The sequence below is a fragment of the Gouania willdenowi genome, chromosome 24, assembly GCF_900634775.1.
Source record: "Gouania willdenowi chromosome 24, fGouWil2.1, whole genome shotgun sequence".
NCBI lineage: Eukaryota > Metazoa > Chordata > Actinopteri > Blenniiformes > Gobiesocidae > Gouania > Gouania willdenowi.
In genome coordinates this window covers 19,463,817-19,477,891 of record NC_041066.1, presented here as the reverse complement: position 1 = coordinate 19,477,891, position 14,075 = coordinate 19,463,817, and the positions used below count along the sequence as shown (strand labels likewise).

At 36.3% G+C, this 14,075-nt stretch overlaps 1 protein-coding gene across 1 annotated transcript in view; it reads left to right on the top strand.

The window, feature by feature from the left end:
- nbas (NBAS subunit of NRZ tethering complex) overlaps positions 1–14,075 on the top strand; it is a 203,810-nt gene that overhangs the window by 114,593 nt on the left and 75,142 nt on the right. Inside the window, exons 42-43 of the mRNA XM_028439227.1 lie at positions 9,592–9,815; positions 10,028–10,138. Of these exons, the coding sequence (XP_028295028.1) occupies positions 9,592–9,815; positions 10,028–10,138 (335 nt within the window). The remainder of the gene's footprint in view (positions 1–9,591; positions 9,816–10,027; positions 10,139–14,075) is intronic.

Sequence of the window (14,075 nt, the reverse complement as noted above, 5' to 3'; positions counted from 1 at the left end):
ACACACACACACATGCTCACACTTCCAAACCCACTCACCAAAGCACAGGAACAAGTTAGTGTCTAACGCTCCAGGCGAACACTTATCCCCACACACTGACGCACATGTCCTCCCTGCATCCTAATGGCAGTAATCATTCCCCAACCTTCTGCCTCAAGTAAAGTTCAAGTCCATTAACTCAAAAATGTATACAGCTTCTTTCTCTTCTGTCCTACACTTTAGCTGTTGTTACATTTCAGCTCATTTCTTCTTTTTTCCCCCAAAGTTGCCTTTTTCTCTGCCCTTTACTCTTTTCTGTTTTCTGTTAGGTTTGAGGTTTTTTGTGTGTTTTAGTGTGTTTCGTCGCTGTAATTTTTTGCGAAATGTTGAGAATAAAGTCAAAATGTTAAACATGAAAGATTACATTTTGAGAAAAAAGTTAAAATATAATGTTGAGATTAAAGTTGAAAACAAGATTTAAGTAGACATTTTGTAAAGACACTCAAAATACGATTTTGTTCTACAAGTCGATTTGCTCATCAATAACATTCGGAAGCAGATTAGGGCCAATTTTGATGGAGAAAATAATTTTTACGCAAATCAAGAATAAGTCGAAATGTCGCAATTAAAGTTGAAATTTCGAGAATAAAGGTAAAATATAATGTTGAGATTAAAGTCGAAAAGACAAGATTAAAGTCAAGAAGACAAGATAAAAGTCAAAAAGACGAGATTAAAGTAAAAAAGATGAGATTAAAGTCAAATTTTTCAACAATAAACTGAAAATACAATATCGTGATAAAAGTTGAAAGTTTGCTCTTAAAGTCAACTCTACGGAAGCGGACTAGGGCCAATTCACCATATACAACATAAATCTTCATCAAATCTGGCCCTAATCTCTTCCAAACTTGACTGTTTTTTCCTTCTGAACAGATTCAGTTTTTGGCAATATCTCTTTAAAATCCTTTAAGAGATACAACGCTGTGTTTGAGCTAAAAAAGAAATAATCTCAGTTATTAAACCCAACTTTGCAGTATAATTAAAAAAAAAAAATTGATACACGGCATTCTGTAGATGGCCACAATCTGCTGTTAGTTGTCATATGGTGAATTGGCCCTCGTCAGCTTCCCTAGATTTGACTTAATTTATTCAAAAAATGGTCTTGCTAGAATTATTTCATGGAAGTCAAGGAAATTTCAAAGGAAACATCAAAGCAATCAGCAGACTCCCCTGACAAAGACTGGCAGTTGACAGTAAAAACGTGTCATGAGATCAAAGTGGATTTTCCTGAGGAACAGTTGTCTGAATAAATGAAACCTTAACATATTATTTAAAAAAAACAAACAAAAAGAATCTTGTTGGAATTATTGCGCAGAAGTTAAGTAAACTGCAAAGGAAACATCAAAGCGATCAGCAGACGCCTCTGACGAAGACTGGCAGTTGACACATGTCAGGAGATCAAAGTGGATTTCCTGAGGAACAGTTGTCTGAATAAATGAAACCTTAGCACATGTTGTCACATTATTGTATGTAGAGTTCTTTTTTGAAATTTTTGACTTTGATCTTGTTTTTCGACTTTAATCTCAACATTATATTTCAATATATTCTCAAAATTTCAACTTTAATCTCGACATTTCGACTTTATTCTTGATTTACCGATATACAATATTTTATCCATCAAAATTAACCCTAATCTGCTTCCGCTTTTTGTTATTGATGAGTTTGAGGGAACTTACTGTATATTCAGACTCTGAAGGCTAGGACCCTCTTTGTGCCACATTTACCTTTTTTTCCCTCTTGTGTCCCTTGTTTATCACCTTATCAGATGTAAATGGAATTGACATGACATTCGTGCCGTATGTGTTTGCCTGATGCTACTATTCTGTTCATTTTTGGTTTTTTCCCCACTATTATTCCACACTCCTCCTGCTCTCTGTTTATTCTCTCTTTTCCTTCATAGGCCTGTCTCCTGCTTGTCAAGTCTCGAGCCTCTACATTCACAATGCTATCTTGACTCTGCACGCTTTTCACATTTCTCTCGTGCTTTCTTTAGCTTTCTCGCGTTTACTTATCTTTTAAGGGCACACACTTTGCGTAGCGTGATATTAAATTTCAGACATGTATGACAGGGTGCATATATCTGTGTTTAATGTACACACTTTTTGCATGCAATATTTGTTTACAATCTTTATTATTTTTTTTGTTTGCATATAACTATGTGCTCAGAAGATTATATGCATTTCGATGGTTAAATCTGTTTTCCCATGACAGCTGGGAGTGTGTATGTGTGTTGTAGTATGTCAAGCTGTCTCCTATTATTTCCCACTCTCTAGTTGAAGAGCTGTAATACTGTCTCAATAACTCGCGCACTCTTTTAATTCTCCTGGCGTTATCGCACAATTTCATACCCAAGCAATGAGACGCCAAACATTCATTCTACTGAAGTCATTCACTAGTAAATTGGAAGAGAAGTCTCTTAGAGCTCACTCAAGGTGTTTGAAGTGTCTTAAAAGCTTCTATGAAGAGAAAAATGATTGAAAAAAAAAAAAAAATTATAACTATTTTTTTCCTATAAAGGTGGGAGACGTTTACCATAAAACTTCCATCGTGCAGTTTTGACGTTTATACCTATTTATAAATGATACAAAATATCCTCTATCATCATTTATTACCATAATGGACACTTGGAGCTTCAGTTAAACCTTTTAGTATAATATTATCCTGTGTTTTCATTATAACTGGACATTAAAAGTCCTGTAATACACACATTAGACTTAACATTTGACATAACCTGCTAAAAGGAAAGAATTAACTTTCATCATGATGAAAAGTTTTCTAGAACTCATGGGTTGATAAAGTAATTTGCCACTTACTTAAAGTACAAGGATTTGATGGATAATAACAGGTGCTCACACATTGACTCAAACAGTCAATATAAATAATGTATAATATAATGCATATAATAAATCATTACGAATAGACTAGCTTATGGCTTTTCAAAATTTATGATTACAAAAAACATTTTATACTTTCGTCTTCACTTTTTGCACACAAAAAAGGCAATTTTTAGTTATTTATTGATTTCGAGCTGGGCAATAAAACTCACACAAAAAGGTTGTACAAAAAATGGAAATAATTTTGTGCAAATTAAGTCTGTATCTGGCTCATAAAACAAGATACAAAAAAAAAAGATAAATGCTCAAAATGGAGGGGGATGAAATAAAAACTTATTTGAACCCACCCCAGTGTAAAAAAAAAACAAGCATTCATTTCTTTATAAATAATACAAACTTTCTTATGTGTCTACATGTGTAGAATCGCACTTGCATAATTATTCACATTGATACAACCACATCTCTGAAATGTTCTAATAATTTCCTATTTTGTAGATATGGAAGGCCAAGACAAGCCAAATGCACAAAGCAACTCAGTGTTTGACATCTGCCAAAACTCCAGACTTAAAAAAAACCACATAAAGAATGATCAGCAAAGGACTGGCGCCCTGTCCAGGGTGTGCACCCTGCCTAGCGCCCTTTGAAAGTGACCTTTAAGAGAAAAAAGTGGGTCAGAAAATGAATGATTTAGTGATGAAAAAAAACGTTTGTTATACTAAGTTGGAAAAAGTTATTAGTTGGCACTATTGGCAAGGTTGGGAACCAATATCAATTTAGTAGGGGTGTGACAATACACTCAGCTCATGAGACGAGACACGATATTGGGCTCACGAGAATGAGACAAGACGAGATTTTAAGAAAACTACAATGACAAAATACATGACTGGACCAGCATACTTTTATTTAACCGAGTTGTACATGCATTTTGAAAAGTTTTATTATAACTCTTTACATGCATGATGTAAGCATGAGTTTTAATAAACTACTTCTTCCACAAATTGAAACTAAAACTAAAATTTATAGAAGAAAATTTTTCAAAAAATCTTGCGAGACGAGATTTTCCGCCAAGTTTAATCTCGCAAGATCTCGTGGCACAAGATCTCGTCACACCCCTAGAATTTAGTGTTTTCTTCAAATGCTGAGTCATTTCTAACAATAATTAAGCTATAGTCATGGATAACAGACTTATTCAATCATGCTCTGGTTTTTTAAGCTGTGGGTGAATAGAAATTGCTTGAGAGGGGCTTTTTACCTGATTGCCCAACTTTACTCCTTTGCAATTTACCTATTTTAAATCAGTTTAGTCCCGAGAAGGCATATCCGTCTCTCTTTTGCTAAGCCATGTTAAGCTCGCTCTGCTCTCTTGTAATTCCTTACAATACATTTTTTACTTCTTAAAGATGCTGTTATCCACTATTGACTTTCACACCCCTAACCCATTTCCCTCTGATCTGATCCTGTCTCTGAAGCATGACAGAGCAACTAACGGCTTTGCGACAAAGGATGGATTTTCATTATCCTTCCAAATGCACAATGTGCCTATTTCTTCTTGCTTGGATTGAAAGTTTTCATTACACTGACTTAAAGTGCTTATTTGTGAACTAAAGATGGACTTTGCCTTAATCGTTATTTTAATGGGGTTTACAAGCTTCTACAAATACCCTGCATTTATGTAAATGATGCGGCCTGTTTACCTGCGTTTCTCGGTTGTGTTTTACACCACGTTGTGTATATTCTTGTGTATAATTTGTCGCTGGCCTCGCAATATGCAGTCATTGTGGTGAAAAGTGCTTAGTAGAGCGATTACAATCTTTTCCCAGAGCATATACTGTATCATAGTCATGATGCGCACACACACAGCTGTACATTTAAAGCATACACGTCTGTTCTACGCACACAAAAAGGGAATATATGCTGACGATATCGAGGAAAAACAAGGTTTAGATATATAGGCGTAACACAAAATCCAACTTGGTTTTGGAATTGAAGCTCCCATAACATTGTTTATTGCTTTGTTTGCCTTATTTATGCTCAGTCAGCTCCAGTTATTACATTTCTGAGTTTTGTTTTTAATTTAAAAGCTGAATCCGCAGTCACAGTATACACAAAGCTCACAGGCACTTACAGAAGATGTTTATCCGTCAAATGTAATTGTTTGCAAAGGGAAAAACCCACAAGATCATCCAAGACAGGCAATTAAAAATAAGCTCTTGATTTTCTTTTAACATGAAAATGTGGTTCCATTTGTAACCAGAGTGGCATAGTGTTTAACTGCTGGATGCCTCTGCTCATGTTGCCAATGCTGTATCCGTTAAACCGTTCCCCAGGATAGATATTACCTTTATTAAAAACACCCAGAGAGAAAAAATAAAGCATTTTTCGCTCTTCTCACAAATGATGCACTAATGCAAATTGAGATTTTATATCAGTCATTAGCAGTCTGGATATTTTACCCAGGGGAGCATTGTAAGTTGGTGTCATACAGTAATGGGCCTTTCAGATAACAGGTACTTGCACGTAATGCAAATGCTAATGTTACATTTTGCTATTAGATCTTTTCTCCATTTTGCTTTGCTGCATTTTGTCATCCTTACGTCTTCTTTTTCATTGGTTTTCTATATGACCCAAACTTGTTTATGTGATTAGCCTTTCCTCACTAAAGCCAGCTTTTCCCCCCCTGTTTTCTTCACACTAACTGCGTATCATAATGAATACATAATTCCCAGCGTAAGTGCTAATGAGCCACCAACGACTTCATAGTCAAGCGTCTGGCATGGCATCACGATGACTCATTAGGATCATTAAAAGCTTACTCCAGAGATGGAAGGCACGGTTCTTTCTGAAATGCCATGAAACCCAACGTCAAATAGGCAAAGGATAACCTAAATGGAGTCAATTTAAAAAATTACTCATATTTACAATGCATGCATACATTTACTTGTGAATATATATGATGAGCTCCCATAATGCACCTCACCACATAATATTTTCTATTCTATTGCTTTTAACATGTGCATGTGAGTATTAAAAAGCATTGGGTGTTCCAAAGAAGAAATATGGTACTTTTAGACACTGAGTTGTGTTTTCATTAAACTAAATGAGACTTGAGCAACTTTCATCACAGTGGGGACCACAAAAATATGATTGTCTTATCCGAGGGCCACATTTGGTATTTTTTCCTGTCTTTTTTGTGTATTATTTTGTTGTTGTTTTGTGTGTTTTCTGTAATTTTTGTATGCTTTATGTTTTTGTCCTTTTGTGTATTTTTGTCGTCTTTTGTGTATTCGTCTGAATTTTTGTTTTTTGTTTTTAATGTTTTGTGTATTTTTGTTGTCTTCTTGTGTATTATTGTTTTATTGTGTATTTTTGTTGTCTTCTTGTGTATTATTGTACTCCTCCTGTGTATTTTTGTGTATTTTACTGTTGTTTTGTGTATTTTATGTTCTCTTGTGTGTTACTGTTGTCCTGTTGTGTATTCTTGTGAATTTTTGTGTCTTCTTTGGTCATTTTGTGTATTTTTTACTGTTGATTCGTCTATTTTATGTCCTTTTGTGTATTATTGCTGTTAATTTGGGTTTTGTTTTTTCATTTTATGCCCTTACTTTGGGAGCCGCACAAAATGGGGCTCCAGTTGCTCGTGTCTGAAATATTCAAAAACAAAACTTAAGAAACTTTATTACCACAAGAAATGTATGCATTTGTTTGAGCAGAGTTGTGATTAAGTATTACTGTATTTTATTAATTCAAGAATAGGAAGCTTTTATTTCACATTTCTACACTAAAAAGACAACACAGAAGCAACAAAAGAGCCTCTGGCAACAATAGCTTAGGGAAAGCTGCAGAGACTTACCTCCAGCTGTGTAATATCACACATGTTATACTAATGCATTATATACACTTCATATATTCAAAGAAGGATACACTGACTTTTAAGGTTCTTCCAAATAAGGGAAGCATTTGGATGAGCTAAGAGGAAATACCTGATACCTATTTTTTATTTTAAATGCATTGAGGACAAAGGTAAAGTGTATTTTCTAGAAAGACTGATTGAAAGATTGATTTCAGACTTTCTTTTGAAATCCAGAGTGAAGGGCATCTGCAAACTATTTTATCTCTTATTTGGAAGTCTTTTTGTTAACTTTCTTTTACATATTTCTCCTTACTTTTTTGGTTCCACCTTTAAAAACTACACACACTTTTAATAAGCCTTAATTCCTTCTCGAGTTTGGCCTTATTTCCTTCCTCATGCCCTGTTTTTAACTTTGAAGCCGCAAAGGCCACATCTGAAGATTTATACACGCACGGAGAAGACTCGCAGAAACCCAAAGCCATCGCTCTTTCCAAGCACACACACGCACACATTTCCAGCAGCCATAATTACCTTATGCAAATAGAATCAACAAATAAACCTTCTCATCCTCCACAACGACAGCATGGAAAGGGCCAAAAACCAAACTCTGGAGCTCATATAATTACAACCAAGCTGATGATAGAGATACAGCTTTCACCTATACTTCCCCCTCTGTGTGACATGATAAATCATGCATGTGTAGCCACTATCTCATTCTCCACACAGTTGAACTTTGAGCCCTGCTACGTTGCACTATAATTTCTTGACATATAGGAATAAGCTCTGAATATGAAAGCTTAGACTGCACTCTGTCATCATTCCATTTCTGAAGACATTTTCTAAATTAAGACCTTTTTTTTTTCTTTATCGATTTTAAAAAAAAAAAAACACACAACCAGCAAAAATATCACATTTTGCAAGGTGCATAAAGCTCTATGTTGGTTTAACAATGAGTTCTGTTATTGTCAACTAAAGCACCCATGCATCACTCAAGAGAAGGAAGAATGTCAAACTAAAATATGTTTAAACAGGAAGAGACATTATGTTGAGATTTAATTTATTATTCAACTTTTTCTCAGGAGGTTTACTTTGATCCCCAGATACTGAACTGTCAGTCTTCCTCAGAGGCGTTTGAAATATGTCAGGAGATTTACTTTAATCTCCTGACATATTTAAAACATTTTTTAAAAAAAAGTTGTTTGAATCAAAGAAACCTTAATGTATTATTCATGAAGAAGACAAAATGAACTTGCTAGAATTAGGAAGAAATATTAAGGGGCTTGTGTTGCATTATCCTGGTCTTCATTAATTGGAGTCATTTTATGCGTGAGGTCAAGGAAAGACAAAGACAGAATTCCCTGTTCATTTACACAACGCTGTGCCCAAGATCCACATGTGACCCGGCCTTAAATTTTGAGTGGTCTCATATCTGGTCTATCAAGATGGATCAGAAGTATTAGAATTCATGCCTGTAAACGCATCTTTTTTCCCCATATCTCTGAAATATTTCATTTACAAGGCCAACTCTTTATTTAGCCGCATTAGATTTTAAAGCTGCATGGTGATTTGATTACCATTTCAAGATGCAAATTGTTTGGACTATCCATTTTTAACTGTTTTGCCAATGAGATGTTGCATGTGTGGATCAACCAAAATTGATTTTCTGATCAGCTCAACAATGAGCAACCAGACTGTTGAGCATTTTCTCAAAACCGCTGGTCACAGCACGTCGTCCATCCTACTCTCGATCGTGCTTTCCTCATCCATCTTGCTTGAGCACTTGTTGTAATTTGTCGATTCTTCCTTAAGGAGGCTTTCCTCCTGGTTTCTTATCATTCAGTGATTGCAAGAGTCATCTAATTGTCAGTGAAATGAGCGTTGTCCCCTACCCATCTGAACCTCAACCTTCTGCATTCATTGTGAATGTCTCTCATGCCATTGCTGGACTTCTCTCTGATTGTTCTGATCTTCTGATATATTTACAAATTCCGTTTTGGTAGATCTAAGATGAGCTTTTACTGTTCTTTGTGTTTTTATTGCACCACTGCCAAATGCAATTTAAATATTTAGTCCAGCCCAGCAGTAGTTGTTGGTTTTAAATTATAAATAGTTATCCCTTTATGGTTAAGACCATGGCTGTTTGAAATGTGGCATACTAACGTACTACTCATACTAAGTCTGACGTCAAAATGAACATGTAGTGCGTTCACATTAGATAATATGAAAAGATTGAGAAATACCTGAATGTATACTACATCAGGACATTTTTGAAGTATACACGGTGGGTACACTAGTCATACTCAACCGCCACATGATGCATCGCGAGCGCAACGTAAAATCGTCCTGGGACCGGCTTCAAGCTAAAAATCAAACATCCCTGTTTCAAAACAAAAGCATCTCTTCTTGTCTTCCATTTGTTTTTTAACCCTATAAACAGGGCTCTTGTTTTGAAGTTCACTGGATGTTTTGTTTTCCAAAAATCTCCAAAATGTCAGCATGGAATTTGTTTTCGCGAGTTTTATGGATCGAATGACCACATGTTGATATCCTACTTGATCACTTTCTCACTTGCTTCTCAATGCTCCCAGGACTTGTAAAGGTGAAGAATCAACGGGGATATTTAGCTTCAGTGTGCTTCTGGTTTTTGTCATTGTAGGCCTTGGGAAACTTGAAAGTCTACTTCAGTGGGAACGGTCATCATACTAATCCTCCTAACCAACAAACCAATATTTCTCGTTAGTGGTTGCATTTTGATGATTTGGTTTTCATCATAGTTTTATCATGTAAAATAAATAAAATAAGAATTTGTATTTGTCAGTGTACTAAAGTAAGCATTGGAGTGATGATTTCACTTTTTTTCCTCCCCCAAAGGCTGACCCCAAAGAGCTAATTGGTCTGGTCACACAACATGTGTCTTCCAACTCGGATTGGCCAGAGGAGCTGCAGAGGTTGATCAGCCAGCTCCAGATGTACAACGAACGGCTAACCGACTTCACCCAGGCCCAGGTTTTACAGGGACTGGGTCGCGGTGTAGACGTTCAGCGCTTCAGTACCGACTCCAATTATAAAAAGGAGACGATCCTTGGTCTCACAGAGTGAGTGTGCATGTGTTCAGGGATCAATGCAATTATTCTCAACTGCTGTGAATTGTTGCGGTTGAAAACAATTGCCTCTGCTTTAGAACTGTACAGTGAACACAGAGGTGTGCTTCATTTGCTTCAGGACATTTGTTTGTATTGTGTGTCCACTTGAGTGGGAGTGATGCATCTTTATGCTTTTAATGAGTCTGATTGTTTTCTTTGTGTAGGACTCTGGATGACGGCGTGTACAGAATCGCCATGTCCCTGGCCAAACGCTACAGTATTTCCCTGTGGGACGTCTACATGACTCACTTGGAGTTCCTCTTCACAGACAGCAGGTACACACACACACACACACGCACACACACGTACACAAAGATGCACCCACACTAAGACAAACACAATTACACGATGCGTATGTAATCTACTTTTCCTCTGGGTTTCTTGTGTCACTTCACTTGAATTCTTCAATAGCTCCCAGTTTGTTTGGGCAGAGAATCCTTTATTACTTTTGTCAAATTATTTTTTCCTTTACCTGACGCTGACGCGCCCCCACACATAAACATCCATCCCGTAATGGAAAGTGTAATGAGAAACACAGCTTTTCAAGTAGCTCAAACCTCACCGTGCATAAAATCGTTGTTGACACATTCCAGAGTATTTCCATAATTTATTTGCTCTCTGACTTCATGGCTGGGGATCTGACTAGCTTTGCACCTTTCCTTGTTTTAATAGAATGATTTTTCAGCAGGGCTGAGCCGTGTCTATGTGTGTATGTATGTGTGTGTGTGTGTGTGTGTGTGTGTGTGTGTGTGTCTACAACTGTGATAAATATCCCCTCTGTCACATTCTGATATAAGGAAATAGTTTATGGACTTTACTCCACAATAAATTACAGCCTATACCTTGAGGAAACCTGACTATAGCTACTTTAGGTGCGTGCGTGTGCGTGCGCTTGTGTGTACATGCGTGTCCATCAAAATCTTAAGATCATGACGAATGTGTGAAGAATATTTGTTCTTTAATCTTGACTTGAAGCATCTGCAGTATAGCAATGAATTTAACGGATGGATGGATGGATGGATGCAGGGAGGGATATAAATAGTGCTGGCTGGGAAAATTTAAAGGGAAAGATGTATGCCAATAGATGTAGAGGCCTATAATGGAAATGAGAATTTTATTGATCCCTGTGCAGAAATTGGTCTTTTGCATTCAAGTCTATCTGTTAGCAGGGGTAGATCACTTCCTGTCAGTAAAGCACAAAGACTGTTGAATGGATCAAACCTGTGATGTCCACCTGTGTGAGTTGGGGAAGTATCTTACCAAAAGTTGGCCAAGTCAAAAGTTGAAACCAAAGTTACCTTGCACTGTAATGTACTTCTTACTTAAACTTTAAATCTGTGGTTCCCGACCTCTTTCGGGTCGTGATATATTAAAAGTTTGCACTGAGACCAGAGTTCCCCAAATTGTTACATAGAAACTAAAATTATTCTGCAGTTGTTGGTTTTCTAGTCTAAATATGTCTTTGCTCCATCTTTAGTAGCAGAAAACCATTATAGACCTTTAGTGGCTTTAACCACAGCGTTACAACAGTACACAGAAGCATTCAAACCTAACATGAGTGTTCAGAAATAAATTGTTTTTGCATGTAAAATAACACAGTGAACACTTTAGTATCCCAAAAGTTTAGAGAATCAACCCATTTTGCTGTTTGTTACAGTACACCTGTTATTGTTTTAAAACTAACAAAAACAGTTATTGTTATCTCATTTTAATTTACCAGTTTACATAATTAGAAGTCCATTGTCTTTTTATGTAGAAGTTGTTCTGAATGTGATTGCTCAATTCGCCACTAGTTTATCATTGTCTCAAAAACCCTTGTAAAACAAAATGTATTTCCGCAAAAACAAGAGTTTAATCTGGAAAAGTAATTTTAGGGTTACTGGACAGACCACGCTGATAGTTAAGTGTTACAAAGATTAATAGTGTGGTTAGGAAAGGTTGTTAGCTTGAGAAATGCAGACGGAATCGGTTAATGCAGGGAGTGAAGGCAGATGGATGGAGGAAGAGGAGATGGATGGTCGAGCCAAAGTCCTATTACCACAAAATAAACACTTTAGCAGAATCAATGCACCGCTAAACACCACTATCATCTACTCTTCTACAGATGTCAACATGGACCGTCAAAAAAAAAAACTCTTCTGGAAGTTTCTTTGTTTTACATTTGAAATGCATTTATTTGGCCTTTAACTGGCACACACTGACAGTTCAGTGAGACCAGTATATACAGCATACCATCTAGTAAACGTCCAGCAAGACCTTGGATGATACAGCAACAGCAATGAGGTCAACGTTGATTGTCCAGGTCAAAGTCACTATTGTTCTGCAAAGACCTGAACCCCCTTTCAGACAGAACATCTACCAACTCTGAAAGAAGCAAAACTACCTACCTAGAGCGGAACATTGGATATATCCAGAGCAGGGGATAAACTTGGAAGTCCATGGCTCTGTTCTAAATGGCACACTAACTCAGTGAGTATATACTGTCTACTATCAGAATGGTTAGGATGTTGATGACCGTTCCCACTGAAGTATACTTCCAAGTTTCCCAAGATGCATTTCGAACCTCCAACTACAAAAACCTGAAGCACACTGAGGCTAAATATTTCTATTGATTTGCCATCTTTAAAAGTTCTGAAAGCATTTTAAGCAAGAAAGTGACCAAGTAGAATATCAACATGTGCTCATTTGATTCATGAAACTCGCAGAAACACATTTCATGTCGACATTTTGGAGGTTTTCAGAGACCCGCCATTGTGCTACTGCAAAACTTCCAGTTAACTTCAAAACAAGAGGCCTATTTACAAAACTAATGGAAGATGGAAGTGATGCTTTTGTTTTGAAAAGGGGATGTTTAACTTTTAGCTTGAATTTTACGTTCCGCTTGCAATGCATCATGGGGTGGTTGAGTATGACTATTGTACCCAACGTGCATACTTCAAAAATATCCTGACATAGTCTACATGCGGTTATTTCTTGCAAACTCTATCTTTCCATACTATCTAATGTGAACACACTACATATTAATTTTGAAATCAGACGTAGTATGAGTAGTACGTTAGTATGCCATTTCGAACACAACCCATCACTACAAGATACCTACAGCAAGGTGCATATAGCATATAGTGGCAGTGTGTAAGATGCCGGCAGGGTCAGCGAACATGGAGAGATGACCGCAAAGAGCCAAACAAAAATGTGTATTCTAGACTCACATGTAGGATGAACTTAATCAATGGACTAAAAAGCTGGCTATACAAAGTCAAAAAACTTTTTGGGAACATTGAACACTGAGAATGGTTTCAGCGTATTTATCCATGATTCTACGGCAGTGTTCTTTCACTTCCTCCTGCCACTGTAGATTTACTTCAACAGCTTCTTTATATGCTAGCTCTGGCACAATAAATATTGTATCTTTGTGTTTCTAACTCACGTAAGTGGTACTGTGAGATGATTGATAGGACTGCAAGATTTTTGTTGATAAACAGCTTGGTAATACATAGGTATTGCAGAGATATAAAATTCAAAGTTTACTTGATTTAAAACACACTCATCCTTGATCTACTTTTTCAGATGAAACATCTTCAAACTCATTTCCTGCAGCATTTTTTAAATAATATTAGTTGATGAAGTCAAGAAAAACAAATAAAACAGCTGTTTTTGCCCACATTGGTTGAATATTTTGTACTATATTTATAGAAATATATTTAAATATAAAGAATAATTGTCTAGCAAATCAAACAGAATACTTGACTGCTCTTTAAGACAAGCTATAGTGATAACAAAACATCTAAAGCAGATAATTTCCTTGGAGCCAAAACAAAGGCAGCAGTTGCCTGCAAACTTAGCAACATAGTTAATTAGCACCACATATGATAATAAGTGAAAGTATTCAATGTAACATTTAGCTCTGAGCATGTGTAGTCTGACAGGGATGCTAGTGTTGCCTTTAATGAATTATTCAGTCCTGTTCAACACATTATGGTGTATTTTTTTTCTTCTTCAAATCAAGTGTTAACCAAAAATACAATCAATGAAACAAATATTATGAATTGTTCACAAAAGTATTTCAAATGTAATTTTTACATTATTTTTAAAATGTATTTTCTCTTTAGTTTAACATAAGATGATTTTAAAAATGGCCTCTCTGTGTCGACAGCTTTCTATCTTTAATATGATTCTAACATTCTTTCATATAGTGCCAGCATCATCTATGCT